Raw genomic sequence first — 19272 nt, forward strand, 5'->3', positions numbered from 1 at the left:
CTACAAACAGAGATAAAACCACACATTCCTTGCCCTCAAAGACCTCACAAACAAACAAGACAAGACACAGGGCAACAAGGCAGAAGAAGGAATCAGAAGAGGCCCTGTGGAGTTGCGATGAACTCAAGGGAGGAAGGCCTACTTGAAGACAAGGGATTGCTGGAGGAGGGTGTGTTCGCTTGGTGAATGAGGGGAGGGATCATTCCATGTGTAGGAGATAGCATGGTACAAAGATAGAAGATACAAAGCTGAGAGGGGAAAGAAGAAAGCTGGAGAAGTGTGATAAGAGAATGGGAAGCGAGAGGTGAGAACAGAGATAGATGGGGACAGGTTATGCAGAGACTTGCACCAAGGAAGAAGTTGAATCAGATATGTTAAAATCTAGGAGGCCAGTGGAGGGATTCAAAAAGGGTGGGAGGAGGAAGATGGCTTTAACAGCAGCCTTTTGGACAGACCGGAGGAGGGAAAAGGCAAAGGCAGATAGGAGAAGACTGCACAAACCCAAGTGGGAGAAAAGCAGGGTGTGCACATGCCCCTCCTTAGTTGCTGCTTATCAGAGTCTTTCTCAAATGATTTCTAGCAGTTTAGACCGAGCTTTCTGGACCTAGCTTCTGATCATGAGAAGAGGTTACAGAGTTGCGCTTGTCTCAGTTTGCTGGTTTGCTATGGTTAAACCTCCACATCCTCTGGGTTGTCACACCAGACATCGGGAGTCTTTGTAACAAGATCAGGAAATATGACACCGAAGTTCTGAATCAGAGCAAATAGACGCATCTCGTTTCAGAGTTGGCTCACGGATGGGTAGAGATCAGATCGGCTGTAAGAAATTCCCTTTATTGTGCAACTTGTTATTCATGCTAGGGTGAAAACAGTTTCAAAGGTGATCCCGTGCACTCCGAGGGATATCTTCTTATAGCTAATGTATTTTATACAAACCAAATTGTTTTTTGCTTCAAACGTCTCTCCGCAAAGGAAAAATCAATTTCAAGTTACAATGGCTGTGATCTTTCAAGCTAAAGATCCATTGCAAATGTGTTAAGCAGTGGGGATGCAGTGCTGTGTAGCCTGAATGTGTAAAGTGCATGTCCACACACTGCTGTGCTCAGATCAAGGTTTGGGTTTTCACCCCCACAACGCTAGGGGTTAAAATACATCATTAAAGATACTGGAAACTGTCATCTGAACAGGCATGGATCATTTCTACAAAGCTGAGATGAGGAGCTGCATTACCGAGCTTCCTCTGCAAAGAGGCACAAAGAGACACTTGGGGGGCTTTCATTGTTCAGATCATGTCTCATTGGCCACAGTCTGTTTGCAGCATGCTCAGTAATGCATGATTAAAGTGTGATGCAAACATACTGTACCTTTAAGAATGGAGGCATTGCAATGCAGACCAAAACCCCAAATCCAGTAGAATTGGAGTTTCATTACAAACCTGGAACTTGGGCCAAGTTCATTTTGACCGTGAGAGGGCTAAATCAGGACTGAATTTTGGCTTCAGGTGAAAATGATTTCAATCCACAGCTACAGGGACAGATTGCAGCTGACCCTACCTGCCCCCTAGGGAACTGAGGCAATCAAGATACCCCTCACCCCCTGAGAGTGTTACCTGAAATGCAGGTTACAGCTCTGCCAACACAAACCACTGAGTTTCACCCATCTGTAATAAGCTGCCAATCAGTTGTGTAAGATGAAGGCCAGTTACAGCCGGAGCAGATGGAAAGCTTGTGCACGAATAAGTGCGAAATTAATGCTGGCAGGTGAAATGCTACATTTAAAAAGAAAACAAACCTTTGACCTGTGTTACTGGAATTATTAAAACTATGCTATTTTTAACGTTTTGTTTTGATGTGAGTTGTACATTTTTTTTGCACGTCTCTCAATCTGACCAATGGAAATGAACTAGTCAGTTTTTTTTTGTTTAGAACCAATTTTACTTTTAGGTTTTCATATCCTAGCTCAAGGCTACAGCATTGGGGCTGCAAAGAAAACAGGAGGAGGTTTGTTTAGCATAACCTAACATCCGTTTCCACTGAATTTTATTCCCCAGAAAAAAATATTTCTGTTGGAGTTAGGGTTTCAGAACGCTATTAACTTGGGACCAGACCTGACCTGACACTGTCCTCCCTTTAAATACTTGTTTTATATGAAATTGTGTGTTTTTTTTTCTTTTTTGGCACAACTAGATTCAGAAGTGATGTATTTACATGAACATTTTTCACTCAAATCTACTACATGGCTGCGTATGTGTATTACATACAGAGGGAGACATCAGTTAGCATGGCGATATATATATAAAGAAAAGGTGTGCGTTTGGTGGAGGGGATTTTTGAAAGGGGGTTTGAACAAACATATCCATGAATGCAGACCATAGCTTTTGTCAATCACAAAGCACCAATTTGGACTTCTTTAATAGGGCTAGCTGTTATTTAACACCAAAGATGTAAAGAAGCTAGAGAGAAAAAGCAGCAGTCTTACCAGCAAACATCCCAGCAGCTCAAGAGCACCTCCATCTTCAGCCTAATCCAGATTTTAATTAGACTCAATTAGAAAGCATGTGCAAACCATCAACTGTGACAATGTTTTACTCTTAAATGGTTCCTAGGCACTTCTATCCAATAACACAGCAGACATGGAAATTCTAACTCCATTAAAGTTGTCCCCTTGGGCTTCAGTTTAATTCAGTGATACTTAGACCTCACTCTTTCAGGAGCCAAATTAATGATCAGCATTACCCCCAAGAGCCACAGTAGTGTCAATTCATTGATTCATTTACTATTTAGATACGTATAATTCTCACAGCAAAATGACTGACCAAGTATTCGACAATTGGCTATTAACATAAAAGCATCCTGATTGATTAATAATTAAATCACACAATGTTTTAATATCATGTGCTGAAAAGAGCCACTTGTGGCTCCCAAGTCTCTGTCAGAGTATCACTGGTTTAACCTACCTGCACGTGTTCCGGTATTAATGAACCCAACAGCTGATGGACTAAACATTGTGTAAAACTCTCTGTGTAGATAACATTGAAACCGGAGCTGAGAACATAATTAAGAATAACTTAACCAGAAAAATAAGCTTTAGCTTCTTTTGCTAGTTGTGAATTGACCCTTACCTTGAGCAGTTCATGATTCTCTTGAATTTGTTATTACAATTGTTTTCTTTATAATACCTATGAATAATTCTTGGTCTGTAGTTTGATGTCTGAATAGTCAATGTCCAAAATATGAATGGGGCAGGTTAAATTTGATAGGACACATGAGTCCTATTGTAACTAGGGGTAGTTCTAGGGGCACGCTACGAGGGCAGCTGCGCTCGGTGGCAACTTCCAGGGGGTGCCGTATCACTTGGCTTTTGGGGGGGGGCAAAACACCTAGGGTGGCTCCTCATTGTACCCCTGTGGCCAGTGGTTTATCTGTCTGATCCATAAAGGATGTGAGTCTGTTACAGCAATAGAGCCTGGCTCCTTAGCTCAAGCTATAGAGATTAGCATACTTTAGCTCTGAAGTTTGCTCGTATAGTCTTTAGTGTGCTGGGCAAGGGGGTGGCTGCCAACATATGGTATAATAAATAATAACACTTGGCACTCCACCAGTTCAAAGCACTTTACAATCATTAACTAAGTCTCGCAAAACCTGTGTGAGATAGGTATGTATTATTCCTATTTTACAGATGGGGGAACTGAGTCCGCACTGAAACCACTACTGCAACTAGTGGAAGAAGCAGGATGAGAACTCAGCACATTTCCTCTGGACCACATGCCCACTCCATGTTAGGTCTTTTCCATGACTGGATAATCATAAATCTTCAAGTCAGAGTTCCTGTGTAGCCCCTTCATTTCTGAGTTACAAATTCACTTTCCATTTATTTTCCCCAACAACTGAGTAAAATTGGTGTTTCAGCCACTGCTCTTAACCTTAAACTCCATTGCTATGCTACTGACAGGAGGTGAAGGCAAAATGGCCTGAAATCAGGGGAACCAAATGACGATCTTGGGGAGGTGGGGAGTGTTTGGTTCCGCACTTCACACCATCTTTCAGATTAGCTCTCATTAGGACATCAATATATTTTATAATTATATTGTTAACATAACTTGTTCACCCAGGGTAGCTCATTTTAAAAGCAGCAGAAGTCTGTGTCCTTCTCTGAGTTTCCTGCTTTGGATCCAATTTTCCAGACGGCTTCCACTCAGGCACAAGGACAAGTGACTTACCCAAAGGTCACAAGCCCAGCCAGGATTAGAACCTTATCTTCTCTTCCTCGATCAGTGTAAAAAGCTGCCAAATAGCATTGCTGCTGAGAGCACAGAGGTATAAATATTACAGCCTATTTAGACACCTTGTCAACGGTCTCCCAGCTCCCAGTTTATGGCAGGTGGAATCGTAATAAATATGAAGGGGAAAAAACAAACATTAAAAAAGCAAGTTAATCTGTAGCCAGAATATTTTAACAAGATAATTAAACCTGTGGGGCTGAGTTGGATTTCACCAACGCTTGCTTTTCTCCTGACACCCAAAGCAAGGCTTTTCGTGAGGGCAGTAAAGAGAACATTCGCAAAGTGCTGGAGAGCTGCATGACTGCTCATATTGAGTGTCATGGGAGTCGCGCTGACATTGCTCTAAATATGTTGCTGATCTCGCGCGCTGGGCCACGAAACAGGCTTCAGATAAAGGGCTGCATGGTGGACACGGGGGATGGACTCATCCTTCCAGGCTGCTCTGTGGTTGCTTCTGCTGCCTCATCACTGCAACATACTTTGCAGCTGCTGTGCCTGCACTAGGTGGGTGGAGGGCTGGCTGATGTGTTGTTGCAATTCCACAGCCACCCACCACACCTACGTCCAACTTATCTGTGCCAAGCCTTCTCAGGGGTGCCTGATGGAGCACCTGTGTGGCACAGCTCCACGGTCACAGGGGCTGCAGAGCCTATCTTTATGCTCGCTGTCTCCTGCCCCCAACCATCTCACAGCAGCTGCACTGCAATTAGCGCCTTCTACAAACCTGACTTGGCCCAGAGGGTTAGACCCCTGGAATAGTATTCAGATCTACCTCACCATATCAGGGAAGTGAAGTGAATTTGAACCAAGAGCTTCTTCTAACATACATTTACATACCTAGACATAAATGCACATGCACACCTATGTACGTACAAATGCACATACACTTCACATCTATGCACAAATGCAGGTGCATGCACACATATGTACTGACACATAAATGGACACATGTACACGAAGACACATATATACACATACACCTGTGCACTTGTGCAGTGAGGTAGCGCTTTGATTTTCTGCTAAGGTGAAAAACAGGGTTTATTGTCCAAAACACTGGTTTTGGCCATCAGCAACATGGATGTTTTGAACCCAAGGTGGGAAATGATTTGTTATTTGCACAATAGTTTATTCACCCAGTTCTGGGTGGGAGCAAACCTGCTAAAGCAGAGAATTCCAGATTTAGACCCAAAGTCAAGTTGTTAATCGAATGCCTGGAGAACGGTGGAGAGCAGCGGCAGGAGTTCTTAACAAAAATGGCAAAGACAGCATTTTGCCTGCTTATTTTGCAGGGAGCAGAAATGATGCAGCATCAAGGTATCACAGTGCAAACACGACACAGGTTTGCTCAAGGTAAAATCCAAGCATTTGAGAGCTGCTTTACCTCTTGGGCCCTCCCATCACTATTAGACGGTAAATTATTACAGCCTGCTTGTCATTTGCAGTGGGAAAAGCAGTTATGATAGTCACTGGCTCAATTAAATAAGGTAACCAGCAAGGTCATTGACAGCTTTGCGAATTGGGGTTTCTTTTTTCCCCTGTTCTATTTTTAATTGTACTGTTTCCCACCGGAAAGCTAAGCAATGAAAATGGTGCAATGCACTGCTGTGAAATGACGGCTTCCTTTAACCCTTTCACAATTCAAGTCCTTGAGGTTCACACCATGGTGGCATATTTGATTAGTAACCTAGTCTGCAGCAGATGGAAAAGCATTTATAGCCTGGGACCGTTTGTAAATAACAATAGCTATGCTGGTGCTGCGCTTGATGTCCAGGTGATTTACATGCATGACTCCCTCCATGCACTGATGGGAGAAGCTAGTGTAGAGGAAGCCTATCCCTAGCACTATATCCAAGAAGGTGGGCTAGGTAAACTGGATAAGGGGGTGCTTCACCTCCAGGTCACAGGTTTGAAACCGGCACAGAGGATGGGACTTTTGTAGGAGCTTACATGATTCAGGAGCACAAATCTCACTGACTTTCAAGTCACTTAGGCCCTTTTGAAAATCCCACCCAGCGTTGTTCTCAGAAGACATGTATGCGGGGCCCTATGTGGAATGTCTTGGTGATTCCCATGCTGTTGGAAAGTCCTACTCCCCACCATTCCCTTTTGCTATGCTGGGACCTAGCCTGAAGACCAGCTCAGAAAGGACCGTTTCCCCTCAACTTCGCATCCTGGGGTCTCCACTTCCCTCTCCCACTGAATCCCTTCACCCCACACAACCATTATCTTGGCATTTTACATCTGGCCAATGCCTGCTTTCTGGAACCTAAACACGTTACCTCTATCATGTCCAGGAGCACTAATGACCACAGGGGAGAGAGAACCCTCAGGGATCTCCTGAGTTGGGGCTTTCTGCTCAGTGATGCAGCTGGGGGAATCCCAAATCCTTCCTTAACCACTCACATTCTGGGAGGCAGCAACTACATTGGGGTGGTTTTCCTCTCTTCTGCTCTCTACAACAGTCCTCTGGGTGACCCCCACCTTCATCTGTACCATGCAGAAGGAAGACCCATCCCCTCAGGGCCCAGGGTCTTGTGCTAGCACCAGCTTTTGTATTAAGCAGATTGGAAAACGCAAATATGGCACAATTATCTTCAAATAGTAAAATATTACTTGGGTGACATAGTGTGGACATTTGAGTTATGCCAGGTGTGAAACACGAGACATGTATTGAGGTTAATGAGGAATACTCAATTATCTTGGCTTGCCCGAGCCATTCAGACAGGAGACGTAACAGTGTTATTGCTCCCCTCACGTCATCAGAAGAGTTTGTAGATTTAGCGCACTCAGACGTTTGGCCCCCACGGCATTGTTTGCTGGGTTCCATGCCTGGAGAGCGGTGCAAACCCTCCGTCATCTTGATTCTGGTCACACGCACCAGATGACAGCATGGGCTCTCTGTACGCCATGTGTACAGACTATATACAAAGGAGAACGTGCAATATAGCGTCATTCTAGCTGCCTGCAGAAGACAGGCTCATTCACATCCATGAACAGTGCAAGGATTACTTGGCATTTTCCGCTCATCCCCCAGGCAACCATTTTTGTTTCCCTTTAGCATCTCCTTTCCCCACCCACCAGCCTCCCCGCCACCTACGCAGCCAACTAGACACTTGTCTCCACTTTCTCTCCAAGGCTCTTCCACCAAAGTTTCCATCTTTGCAGTAAAACAATAAATACTGTACACACCGTATTTCAGTAGGGCCGTCCTCAGGCCTCAGCCGGGACTCAGTGTTATTGAAAGACATTTAGGGATTGGTTGTGTGCGGTTCTTACTCATTGACTCTATAACCCCAACTGGCCACTAACTGCAGGTCTCACAGCTGACATCCCTTCTTCAACCTGGAGCTCCCCGGCCTAACCCTTTTTTTCTCTGGCTCCCACCTCACAATGAACAAGGGCGCCCAATGGTTTTGCTGTTGAGTTCCCAACAGCCTCTGCTGTGTGCCATGGCTGCTTCCGATGAAGCCCTTGTGGCTGGTTTTGCTCGATGACAGGCGGTCAGGACATCACCATGTCCCAGCGCTGACTCATGGCTGTGCTCTCACAAGGGTTGATGACGAGCTCTCTGGTGCTCTCGTTGGTGTCCCCCATCATTTCAGTGTCCAGGCAGAGGCGCGAGGCCATGTGCTCAATATGAGAACCAACTTTACCCCATCGCTGTGCAGGGAGACACGGGAAGAGGGATATGAGCGAGGCCTCAAGGGATGGCGCTAGCAGTATCAACAGCTGTATAACAATAATCACCCTTTAGATATACTGCTGGCTCCACCCAAGCTGCAGCAAGTACCAGGAGAGGGCAGAAGATATTTGAACAAGGAAATCATATTCAATTCTGTTTGCCCTGGTCCTAGGAGGTGCTGAGCACCCACAGCTCCCACTGAAGTCACTGAGGACACTCCGCAATCCTTGTCAGCAGTAGGCATGTTAGGTGGTAGCCTCTTCCTAGCCTCCAGGCTTCAAAAAATAATACATCAGCACAGGTTTTCTCCTCTAGCTCTGTGGTTCAAACACCACCCAGGACATTAACTCCTGAGACATGGTAGCATCTGATGGCTGGCTGGCAGCCTGTGTGCAATGAGCTGCTGGTTCCTGTTGGGTTTCTAATGGGAAATGTCCTCATGGCCAAGAGTCATGCTCACTGACACACTCGGCTGAGAGGCCAAGGATTGAATGGGCCATAGAGACTCCAGTGCCGCTAGCAGCTGTATCTCCAGGATCCAGAACACACTGGTGGGATGATGTGGGGGAAGCTTATACTGCCATCGCCAGTGCTGTACCTGCTCTGGGGATAAACAGGACTCCAGCCTCCAGGGCTGTCAAAGACAGCAACAGATCAATCAAAGACTCACCTGTTTGCCGTCACCTTCTTTGCAGGGGGACAGCAGCACTTGGGAGCCGGGGAAGAGGGTGTACACTGACCAGCAGAGCTGCTGCTGGCGGACCTGATGGTTGTATGTGTATGCCCATTCCTGAGAGGAGAGAGAGGAGAGACCAGGACAAAATCAAACTCATTGTTTTAGCATCCTTTCACCTTGAAAGGTGGAAACGAAACAGTTTGGCCCAGAGCCTGATCCCTTTTAAATCAATGGCTAAAATCCCATTGGCATTCGTAGCAGTAGGGACTTCTCATTTAGGGACTAGGGAGTGTCATTTCAGTTAGTTTACCTACTACTTTGTTACCACTACACCAACGATTGGCAGGGCAGAGCCAGTCCATTTGGGCACATGGGGGCACCATAGCTGCAGATTCTTGAGAGCGTGCATCATGAATTTGGGAATCCACATCTGCATAAGCCAAAGGGAGAGTCTCAAGACCTGGAGAGAGCTGCTGGGAAAAGGCCCTGTGAGGGGAGGGACTCAAAGAGAATGAGGGGTGAGGACAATAGTGGTAGAAAAGATGATCCCTTCTCTCAGTAGGGGAAGAGAGACAGAAATGGTGCCCTCTCCTGTGGATGCTTCCCCTGTGGTGTGGTTGGGGGGGAGGAGGAGGACATGACGTGTAGTAGCTTTTGCTAGTCACCTGGGGTGTGATCCAGCTCCCATACAGTTCAATGGCCAAACTCCCCCTGATGCCAATGGTGCAGAAGGGAGCCCCAAATGTTTGAAGCGGTCACACATATTATTAACTAGCTATTGGGTGCTGCCACCATGTCATTCATACTGATCAGAATCGCCTTATAGCTTCCCTGTGGTCCCCCCACCCCATCTGCTTGTTGTAGACACCTGTGGTCTCTCATCTTCTACTTACATTGTAAGTTATTTAGCGCAGGGACTGTCTCTTTGTTATGTCTGTACAGCACCTAGCACAATGGCGACCTGTTTCATGATGGCCAAATAGATAGTAATAGTAATATGCGTGTGAGATGCCTGGGCTGGGTGGTGCTCCCCCTCCTATTCAGGAGGAATTCCTGTTGGCTTCAATGGGTATCCACAGAGGGGAGAGTTGAGTCTGCTAGTAGTTATTGCCCCATTAATGCCCCCCCACTGTTTTTTGGCAAGCTTTCTCCCAGGAATGTTTCCCTCTCTGGGAAGGGTTCCTTCTATTCATGTCTCATCCATTGCTTGCCTCTATGTATATGTTAACCAGGCGTACATCCTGCAACGTCTCACCCACATGCTCAGGGTCTAACTGATCACCATATCTGGGGTCAGGAAGGAATTTTCCCCTGTGTCAGATTGGCAGAAACCCTGGAGGTTTTTCACCTTCCTCTGCAGCATGGGGCATGGGGCACTTGCAGGTTTAAACTAGAGTAAATGGTGAATCCTATGTAACTTGAAGCCTTTAAACCATGATTTCAGGACTTCAGTAACTCAGCTAGAGGTTAGGGGTCTATTACAGGAGTGGGTGGGTGAGGTTCTGTGGCCTGCAATGTGCAGGAGGTCAGACTAGATGATCACAATGGTCCCTTCTGACTCTAAAGTCTAAGTCTGAAACTGTCCAGGCAGGGATGGCTTTGTTCCACGCATGTGTGCGCTGATCGGGTGAGAGCTGGTGGGAAGTAGTCCACCATTCTGCACTATAACTGGATAGAGTAACTCAATGGGCACATTCTTTGCTTCTAACTTTACACTAGGCTCAATCCTCATTGAGTATTCCTCATTAACCAGCTTTTTAAAACATTGAGAGACAAGGAGGGTGAAGAGAAGGGAAATCAGCAGCAACTGGAAGTGGGTTGCTGAGAGGGGTTGGTAGCGGGGGAAGGGACTGGTTCCTAAGGGTGTAGTCACCAGCCAGGGGAAGGAGCTGGAGGACATGAAGTGGAAGAGCACAGGTCAAATAACTCCAGGGGGAAGCTGGAGGATGGGGCAGCCGTAGTAGTGGGGGAGTCAGCAGTGGCAGGGGAGGGGCTGACAAAAGGAATTAGGAGGCAGCTGTAAGTCAGAAGCAATGAGAGAGGCAAGGAAACCTCTAAGGAAGCAGGCAACAAGACAGGAGAGGTGGGAGGGAGCTGATGCTAACTTAGAGAGAAGCAGGGAGGAGCTGCAGCTGTTAACAGATGACCCAGTATATGAGAGGAGCTAGACTGGGGTGGGTCAGTGGAGAAGCCTCCAGGGCTTGGAGCAGTGACTTCCAGGCTGGTACTGGAAGATGGAAAGGCTGCTTCACAAAGCCCTGCAATGCTTTGTTAATGTGAAGGGAATTAATGGAGAATGAATGGCCTGATTTTCAGAGGTGCTCAGCGCCTGCAGCTCCCATTGACTTTGATTTGTAAAGGTTTCAGGCCGCATTATTTTGCATTATTAGAGAGAGAGAACACCTTCTGCCCCCAACAGTGCAACACAATATGGTCAGCAGTTCTAACCCCTTTGATACGAAGATAGACAGCAACAGGCTTTTAGCTCTTGGGCATACAAATTCTGTTTGATCTCGGCGTTTAGCCAACTAAAAAGGAAAAAGTGCATTGTACAAAAGGCCCAAACCTACAAAGACTTTACACTTTGTCTCACTTTTCTGTGCTTCTTAGGACCAGCATCCACTATCTTCTACCAGAAATCAAAGCTAGCTGCTCACATGGGCTGCCCAGGATTTCAGCACAAGCAAGCAGCATGCAGTCTGGAGATGTATACTGCGCCCAAAGGGCCTTGCGGCAGCTCATTTTTCTTTGTCAGAGTTCGCCTCATCTTACAGCTGTCGAATTCCAACCATTCTACAGTTCGTGCTGTCAGCTGCTGTGCAAGCGCCCAGCCTGGGAACCTGTGCACCAGATTAGTCCCGCATCTGTCAAGAATCAAGCCCCCCGGGGCCAAATCCAACACCCGTTCTTGATGCCTGTACCTCCCATAAACTGCTCTGAAAATTGATGTCACCCTCTTAACCAATTCTCCTTTTAAATAAAGGGGGGCCCAAGCCCAAACCATGGCTCTGAACGTGCCTAACTCTGGGGGAAGTTAACTTTGCACCTCCAGCTCATTGCTCTGGGCCAGCACTGATTCACAAGGTATTATCTTACTAAACAAGTAGCCCCATTGGCTTCAACTGGACTACTAGAAAAATGTACTATTCCAGTGAGACATCAGGAGCTCCTTTCTATACTACAACCCCCCCTATACACACCTCCCCTCTAAATGGGACCATCCTCCCATTTAGCAGTATGGAAAGGGTGACCCCTGTGTTGAGATTCTCATCTACTACTCATTGTAAGGCAGTAGACATGAGCCCTTTATAAGCAGGTTTATACGGTAGCAACACAATAGGGAATCCTCAACCGGTTCGAAACTGTGATGGGGGAAGGAGAGGGGCAATAAGAACCAGTTTCAAAGTCATCATGACCCAAGCCCCCTTTCTTAAGGATTGGATTGGTAATGGGAGAACATAAGAATGCTCATACTGGATCAGACCAATGGTCCATCTCACCCAATATCCTATCTTCCAACAGTGGCTGGAGCCAGCTGCTTCAGAGGGAATGAACAGAACAGGGCAATTATTGAGTGATCCATCCCCTATCATCCAGTCCCAGCTTCTGGCAGTCAGATGCTTAGGGACACCCAGAGCATGGGGTTGCATCCCTGACCATCTTGGCTAACGGCCACTGATGGACCTGTCCTCTATGAACTTATCTAATTCTTTTTTTGATCCCAGTTATTCTTCTGGCCTTCACAACATCCTCTGGCAACGAATGCCACAGGTTGACTGTGCACTGCATGCAGAAGTACTTCTCTATGTTTGTTTTAAACCTGCTTCCTATTAATTTCAGTAGGTGACCCCTGGTTCTTGTGTTATATGAAAGAATAAATCACACTTCCTTATTCATTTTCTCCACACCAGTCATGATTTTACAGCCCTCTATCACATCCCCCCTCGTCGTCTCTTTTCAAAGCTGAACAGTCCCGGGTTTTTTAATCTCTCCTCATACGGATGCTGTTCCATACCCCTAATCATTTTGTTGCCCTTTTCCAATTCTAATATATCATTTTTGAGATGCGGTTACCAGAACTGCATGTAGTAGTGAAGGTGCAGGCATATTATGGATTTATATATTTGCATTATGATATTTTCTGTCTTATTATCTATCCTTTTCCTAATGGTTCCTAACATCCTGTTAGCTTTTTTCACTGCTGCTGATGAGCTTTTTTCACCACTGTGAGCAGATGATTTCAGAAAACTATCCACAGTGACTCCGAGATCTCTTTCTGAAGTGGCAACAGCTAATTTAGACCCCATCATTTTGTATGTACAGTTGGGATTATGTTTTCCAATGTACATTACTTTGCATTTATCAACATTGAATTTCATCTGCCATTTTGTTGCCTAGTCACCCAGTACAGTGAAATACCTTTATAACTCTTTGCAGTCAGCTTTGGACTTAACTATCTTGAGTAATTTTGTATCATCTGCAAATTTAGCCACCTCACTGTTTACCCCTTTTTTTCCAGATCATTTAGGAATATGTTGAATAGCAGTGGTTCCAGTACAGATCTTTAGGGGATCCCACTATCTACCTCTCTCCACTGTGAAAACTGACTGTTTATTCCTATCCTTTGTTTTCTATCTTTAACCAGGTATTGATCCATGAGAGGACCTTCCCTCTTATCCCATGACTGCTTATTTTGCTTAAAAGTCTTTGGTGAGGGATCTTGTCAAAGGCTTTCTGAAACTCCAAGGCTACTGGAGCTAGTTGATCACCCTTCTCCACGTGTTTGTGGACCCCCTCAAAGAATTCTAATAGATTGGTAAGGCATTTTTTTTTCTTTACAAGAGCCCCGTTGACTCTTCCCCAACGTATGGTGTTCATCTGTGTGTCTGATAATTCTGTTCTTTACTATAGTTTCAACCAGTTTGCCTGACACTGAAGAGAGGTTCACCAGGCCATAATTGCTGGGACTGTCTCTGGAGCTATTTTTAAAAATCGGCATTGCATTAGCTATGCTTCAGTCATCTGGTATAGAGGCTGATTTAAGCTCAGAGAAGGGCGTAAATGTTCAGAGGCCCCTCTGAACTATCTGAATATCAGGTGGGAAATCTCAAGACAACACCATGCGCCGGACTTTTTAGAACTGATGATCTCCCACAGCCTGAGCTGAAGTCAACTAAAAAAAAAAAAAAACAGACTCTTTGGGAACTGCTTCTCTCGTGGCATTATGGCACTTTCACTTTCAGCCCTAGTGCTGACAAGGTACAAGAAAAGGAAAAATACTGGAAAAACAAAGTGAACTGAACACTTCTAAACCTGCAAGATGCTTTGCTTTGAAATATGGGGTGGGTGGGGGCAAAGGCCCATGTGGGTTCTTATTTTATCCCATTCAACCCTTGTTTGGATCATTTCAGGTAAGTGTACCTACTTCCTCTTCACAACAGACATGTTATCTTTCCTCAGGTTCTTAATGGATCAGGTAAAGGTAGGTACACCGTAGGGCTGAGTACAAGCTTCAACTCTCATATGATCTAGGGCTGGAGGTGCGCAGACCGTTCTGGGATAGCTCTGATCCAGGGGAGTCCCCATAGAGTGTACCAGATGTAAAGGCAGCAGATTGTCCAGAAGAGGCCACTCTGCAGGCTGAAGGCCTACCACGGATAGGATGTGACAGTAGACATGAGGTGATGCAGAGATTACAGTTACAGCTTTTCAAAGACAAGCCAGCCTCTTGTTACAAGGTGGTGGAATTGTGTCTGCTAGTGGCTGGGGGGGCGGGAGGAGGGAAAGGGGAATGGGGCTGGATAGAGCAGAGAGGGTCACCAGCTGATCACAATAAATGGCAACGCCCCCCATGTGCTAAATGCTTTCCTCTGAAATCCCAGCTATGCTAACTCCAGCTGAGGCTTGGGACTATTTTTCAAAGCTTTAACATCATTCAAGGAGGCATCTGTCACTGCTACTCAGCATCGTTATGAATTAACGACATGGTTTTAAATCGGCACCTTCGGCTTAGTGTAGGCTGGTTGACATATAAAAAGAACTCGTCTCAGCCAATCAGAGAGCAGCCAGCTGGAAGCCCTAGATAATGCGGGAAGCCTAGCGAGGTTCTACCTTTGAGATATAAGAGCGCAGCTGTGCCCTGAGGCTGGAGAAGGAACAAGGTAAGGAAGGGTTAAAGCAAATAATTGCTGGAGAAACCTGGGGTGATCTCAGTTTATTAATAATTAATAACTCAATGTAACATTATAATTAGCATTCTATAGTCCCTTCCATCTAAGGCTCTCAATGTGCCTCACTGCTATTAGTTGATCAGCTTTTCTCATGCCCTGCTGAGGTAGGTATTATCATCTCCATCTTACAAACTGGGAAGCTGAGGTACAAGAGAGGTGACATGTCTCAACTAATATCACTTAGGGCACCAGCGCTGGAACAGGGTCGAGAACTCCCGGGGTCGACTGACTTCCAGTCACCTACTCTAACTATTACATTACACTGTCTCCCAGGGCAGTGAGCAGCTTGATTTTTTATGTGTTTTAAAAAGCTCTCATGGCCAGACCAGGGGCAGTGCAATAGCATACTTAATAAATTGCCTAGGGGGAGGTTGTGGAATCTCCATCATTAGAGATTTTTAGGAGTAGGTTAGACAAACTCCTGTCAGGGATGGTCTAGAATGATAATATTTAGTCCTGCCATGAGTGCAGGGGACTGGACTAGATGACCTCTCAAGGTCCCTGCCAGTCCTACAATTCTATGAATCCTTTGTGTGCTACCCTCTACCAAGCCCATCTAAGGCCACACCTTTAAAGTACTAGCCTTTATTTGCAATTGCCCAGGAAGGCTGATATTAAATGCCAAGAGCCTCACTGGGGCCACTTTAGAAGATGTGTTGAATATTCCAATGCAGTCAAGTGAGGTGAAGGGAGAGCTGGTCTCAACACTTCTATTAGCTCTCCAGTCCCTATTTTGCCACATAAGCCACAGCATGTGTTCAGTAGGTAGATGCTGCCTTAACACCCCTCACCTGTTGGCCCTGATTCTGGACTAGGTTGCTGCCTCTCTGCTGTGACTGATCCACCATAAAGTGACAGTTAAGTTGGCCTAACTGTTCCCAGTGAACATACCTGGTGTAGGGAAGTGCATGACTCAGTGACCCTGCACTGCCCCGTTGCAGTATCCAGTGTAGGGGAATGGCAGGGAAGCAGCAAGAGTGGGAGAGGGCATATTGGGAAAGGGAGGAGCTATGAGCAGAGTGCTCTGCTCTCAGCTATTCATTCAAAATTGCAATAAGTTAGAGCTTCCCTTGGGGCAAACACTGAGGTCTTAAAGTCATGTTTGCTGCCCCCCGCCCGCACCCAGCTCAGAGTTGGGGCCACTGCATTTAGCAGGATCACAGTAGGATCCTGGGGACCTGGATTCAGTGGTCCGAGAAGGTCCTAAGTACGAGGGAGTCTCTGAGAAACCAAGAGTCTTTCCAGGAGGGATTAAAGGGGAAGATCAAAAAGTCTGATCAGGTGAGGTTGGATTGGGCAAGTAGGCCAAGTTCATTGAGGCTTCGGGGAGGAAGATCAAGGAGCTCATTAAGGAGGGACAGAGAGAGGAAGAGAGTCTGAGAGGCAGAGCAAGGATTTAGGAGGGAGACTCTGTGATGGGGGATGGTTCTGATGTTTTTCAGACCCTGAAAGTTTTGGTGGATGCACAGTTTTTGTAGTGCTAGTCCTCCCCTCGGGTGGCTAGCAGTGAACCGCGAACTTTGGGACACAGCTGCCACGTCAGGTCACCATACTGTAGTTCTCTCGCATCAGGACTCAATGACGCAGCATCACAGCGTTCTGTCGGAGAGCGGCAGCTTCTCTCTCCTAACGCACAGTCATCTTGCTACTGCTGCTGCCGTGCTCAAGTGCATCGAGGCCTAAGGGGCTTCTGATTTTTCTTCTCAAGCATGTCAGGCTGCCAGGAACTGCTAATGATTAATGGATTTATTAAATGAATCCCAGAGTCAGAAATCTATTCCAAAAAGGTTCCTGCACAGCCTACTATCAACTGATGCTCAGTTACAACAGAAAACAAATGCACAAGATCACCGGTGACATCTTCCCTAGAGGATCCAGGGCAAAATTACGATCAATTATTTACTCCCAAATGCATTTTGCTAGTGAAGAGCTAAATCAAACAATTCCTTTAGTAAATGAGACACAAGATGGAAAAATACCAAGCTTCTGGCTGGGAGCACTGTAGAGATAGCACACTCAGCCCTGGAAAATCAGCATCTAGTCCTGCTCCACAGAACTCCCTCCACACAGCATCCTTGGACTCAGCAGGGAGCAATACCACACCTTCCTCACCAGAGGGGAGAATGCCACAATGCAGGGAGGGAGGGATGGGACCAGGAGGGAGGCGGCCTGGACTCTCCTGGCTCAGCCACTGATTCACTGTGGCAAATCAACACATGGCTATCGTTTTCAAAGGGGCTTAATTATCAAGTGACAAATCTGCGGGGCCTCAGTTTCTCCACCTCTAAAATAGGCATTATACTAAACTACATCAGAAGGGTGTTGTGTGAATGAAGGCCAGATCCTCAAAGGTGTAAATCTGCCTCGCTCCTAGATCCACTGAAGTCAATGGAGCTTCATCAGTTTATACCAATCGAGGCTCTGGCTCTTAATTCATTAATGTTTGCAAAGGGCTTTGAGAGCATTGTATGGAAGGAGCCATGGAAGTGCAAATAAGTAACCAATATACTACTACTAATACTCATGGGGAAAGGTCTTGGAGAGACAGGATCCTTTCAATGTATTTGGTGCACATCAGGTAACACAGCCTTGTTTTAGATAAACCCATTTTCCAAATAATCAAGCTTTGATTAAACAAGATTGGACTCAACGATGATAGGACATAATTGACAGGAACTGCACTGTTTTCACAGTCATAAATGCACATAAGCAGGATTTTGAATTACTGCCTATTCTATATTTTGTGATCTGTTAATGGAAGTCCCAATGGCAATGCACACATTTGGGCTTTGCGTACACTACCACTTTTGTCGGTAAAACGTTTGTCGGTCAGGGGCGTGAAAAAAACACACTCCTGACCGACATAAGTTTCACCTACAAAAGTGCTAGTGTGGACAGCACTGTGTCGGCAGGAGAGGCTCTCCTGCCAGCAGAGCTAACGCTGCTCATTGGGGGTGGTTTAATTACGCTGGCAGGAGAGCTCTCTCTTGCGGGCAAAGAGTGGCTACATGGGAAAACTTACAGCTGCACAGTTGTAACAGTAGAGCTGTGCTCCTGTCACGGTCCATAGTGTACAGATTGCCTTAAGGGACAGAGTAATTTCCAACATTTTTGTGATAATCTAAACTTTAAAGGAACACTGCCAACTTAACAATCATATTTTTGTCTCTACCTACTTTAGTTACAAGTAACACCTAAGATCACTACAATTGCCAGAGACTGGAAATCAGTTTTTTCTATTTTTGTCTGTTTGCTTCCTGCAGTTGTTACTATTTTGTGGATCATCACTTTCACTGTTCTTCTGCAGAGTTAGTCCTAGAGCTGGACAAAAAATGGATTTTTCATCCCACAGGAAAATTTGACTTTTTGAAACGATTTTTCACCTTGAATCAGAGCGGAAAGTCGAAAATGTCAGAAACTGTTGTGGAACAAGAAATTTTCTGAAAAGTTCCTAATTAGAAAATGTTGTTTCCTTTTGATCAAAAATGTTAATTTGATTTGTTGAAATTATCATTTTTCATTCAAAAGTACCATGACACTGCAAATGGCGTTTCATTTTGAAACGTTGGCTCAAAGCAACATTGTTCATTCTGATTTTCCCAATTGGAAAAATTTGAAAATGGCGTCAAAATGCATTGAAACTTCCAGTTTTGACTAGGCCGCATTTTCTGACAGAATTTGTTACGCAACATGTTTCAGCCAGCTCTAGTTAAGCCTTTCCCCTGGTGTTTGTGTGGATCACCTACACAGCAGCGGACAAAAGACAAAGATTTTTAAAACCAGGATAATGTGACCATTATACTATAAAAACTGTCACAGAAATTCCGTGGTAACACCTGGAATCCGACTTGCCGTTGTCTATTTAACAGTACAGAAAAGTAGGCTTTTTGCTTGTATTAGAGATGCAGAAAGGTAGGTTAAATGCATATACCACAGCGGCCCTCATTTGCACATGCAAATTAGGTAATTCTGCAGCAATATAGCCACTTTTGGTCACTTATGTGACTAATTACCCACTTTGCATGTGTAACCCCCACACACTTAGGCTATGTCTAGGGTGACCAGACAGCAAGTGTGACAAATCAGGACGGGGGTGTGGGGTAATAGACGCCTATATAAGACAAAGCCCCAAATATTGGGACCGTTCCGATAACATCAGGACATCTGGTCACCCTAGCTACGTCTACACTACAAGCTAGAGGTGGGATTCCCCTGCTCTTGTACACACACTCGCACTAGCCGGCATAAATCGCAGTGTAGCCATGGCAGCATGGGTCGTGGCAGGTTGGCTGTGCCTCCCCTGCTGCTACCCGTGCTACTTCAGCTACACTTCTACTTACGCTTGTGTGAGCCTGAGGAGAGCTAGCATGAGTATGGTACACAAGCAGGGGAATCCCACCGG

At 45.7% G+C, this 19272-nt stretch overlaps 1 protein-coding gene across 4 annotated transcripts in view; it reads right to left on the reverse strand.

Annotated features, from left to right (window-relative positions):
- Window positions 1-2375: 2375 nt before the first annotated feature.
- The window catches only part of GALNT14 (polypeptide N-acetylgalactosaminyltransferase 14), a 190182-nt gene continuing 173285 nt past the window's right edge, over window positions 2376-19272 (reverse strand). For all 4 annotated transcript variants that reach the window (XM_037895598.2, XM_037895597.2, XM_043543547.1 and 1 more), the window contains 2 exons: window positions 8635-8754; window positions 2376-7942 (listed from right to left, as the gene is read on the reverse strand). In XM_037895598.2, the coding sequence (XP_037751526.1) occupies window positions 7784-7942; window positions 8635-8754 (279 nt within the window). In that variant the 3' untranslated portion in view covers window positions 2376-7783. The remainder of the gene's footprint in view (window positions 7943-8634; window positions 8755-19272) is intronic.

The sequence above is a fragment of the Chelonia mydas genome, chromosome 3, assembly GCF_015237465.2.
Source record: "Chelonia mydas isolate rCheMyd1 chromosome 3, rCheMyd1.pri.v2, whole genome shotgun sequence".
NCBI classification, from domain to species: domain Eukaryota; kingdom Metazoa; phylum Chordata; order Testudines; family Cheloniidae; genus Chelonia; species Chelonia mydas.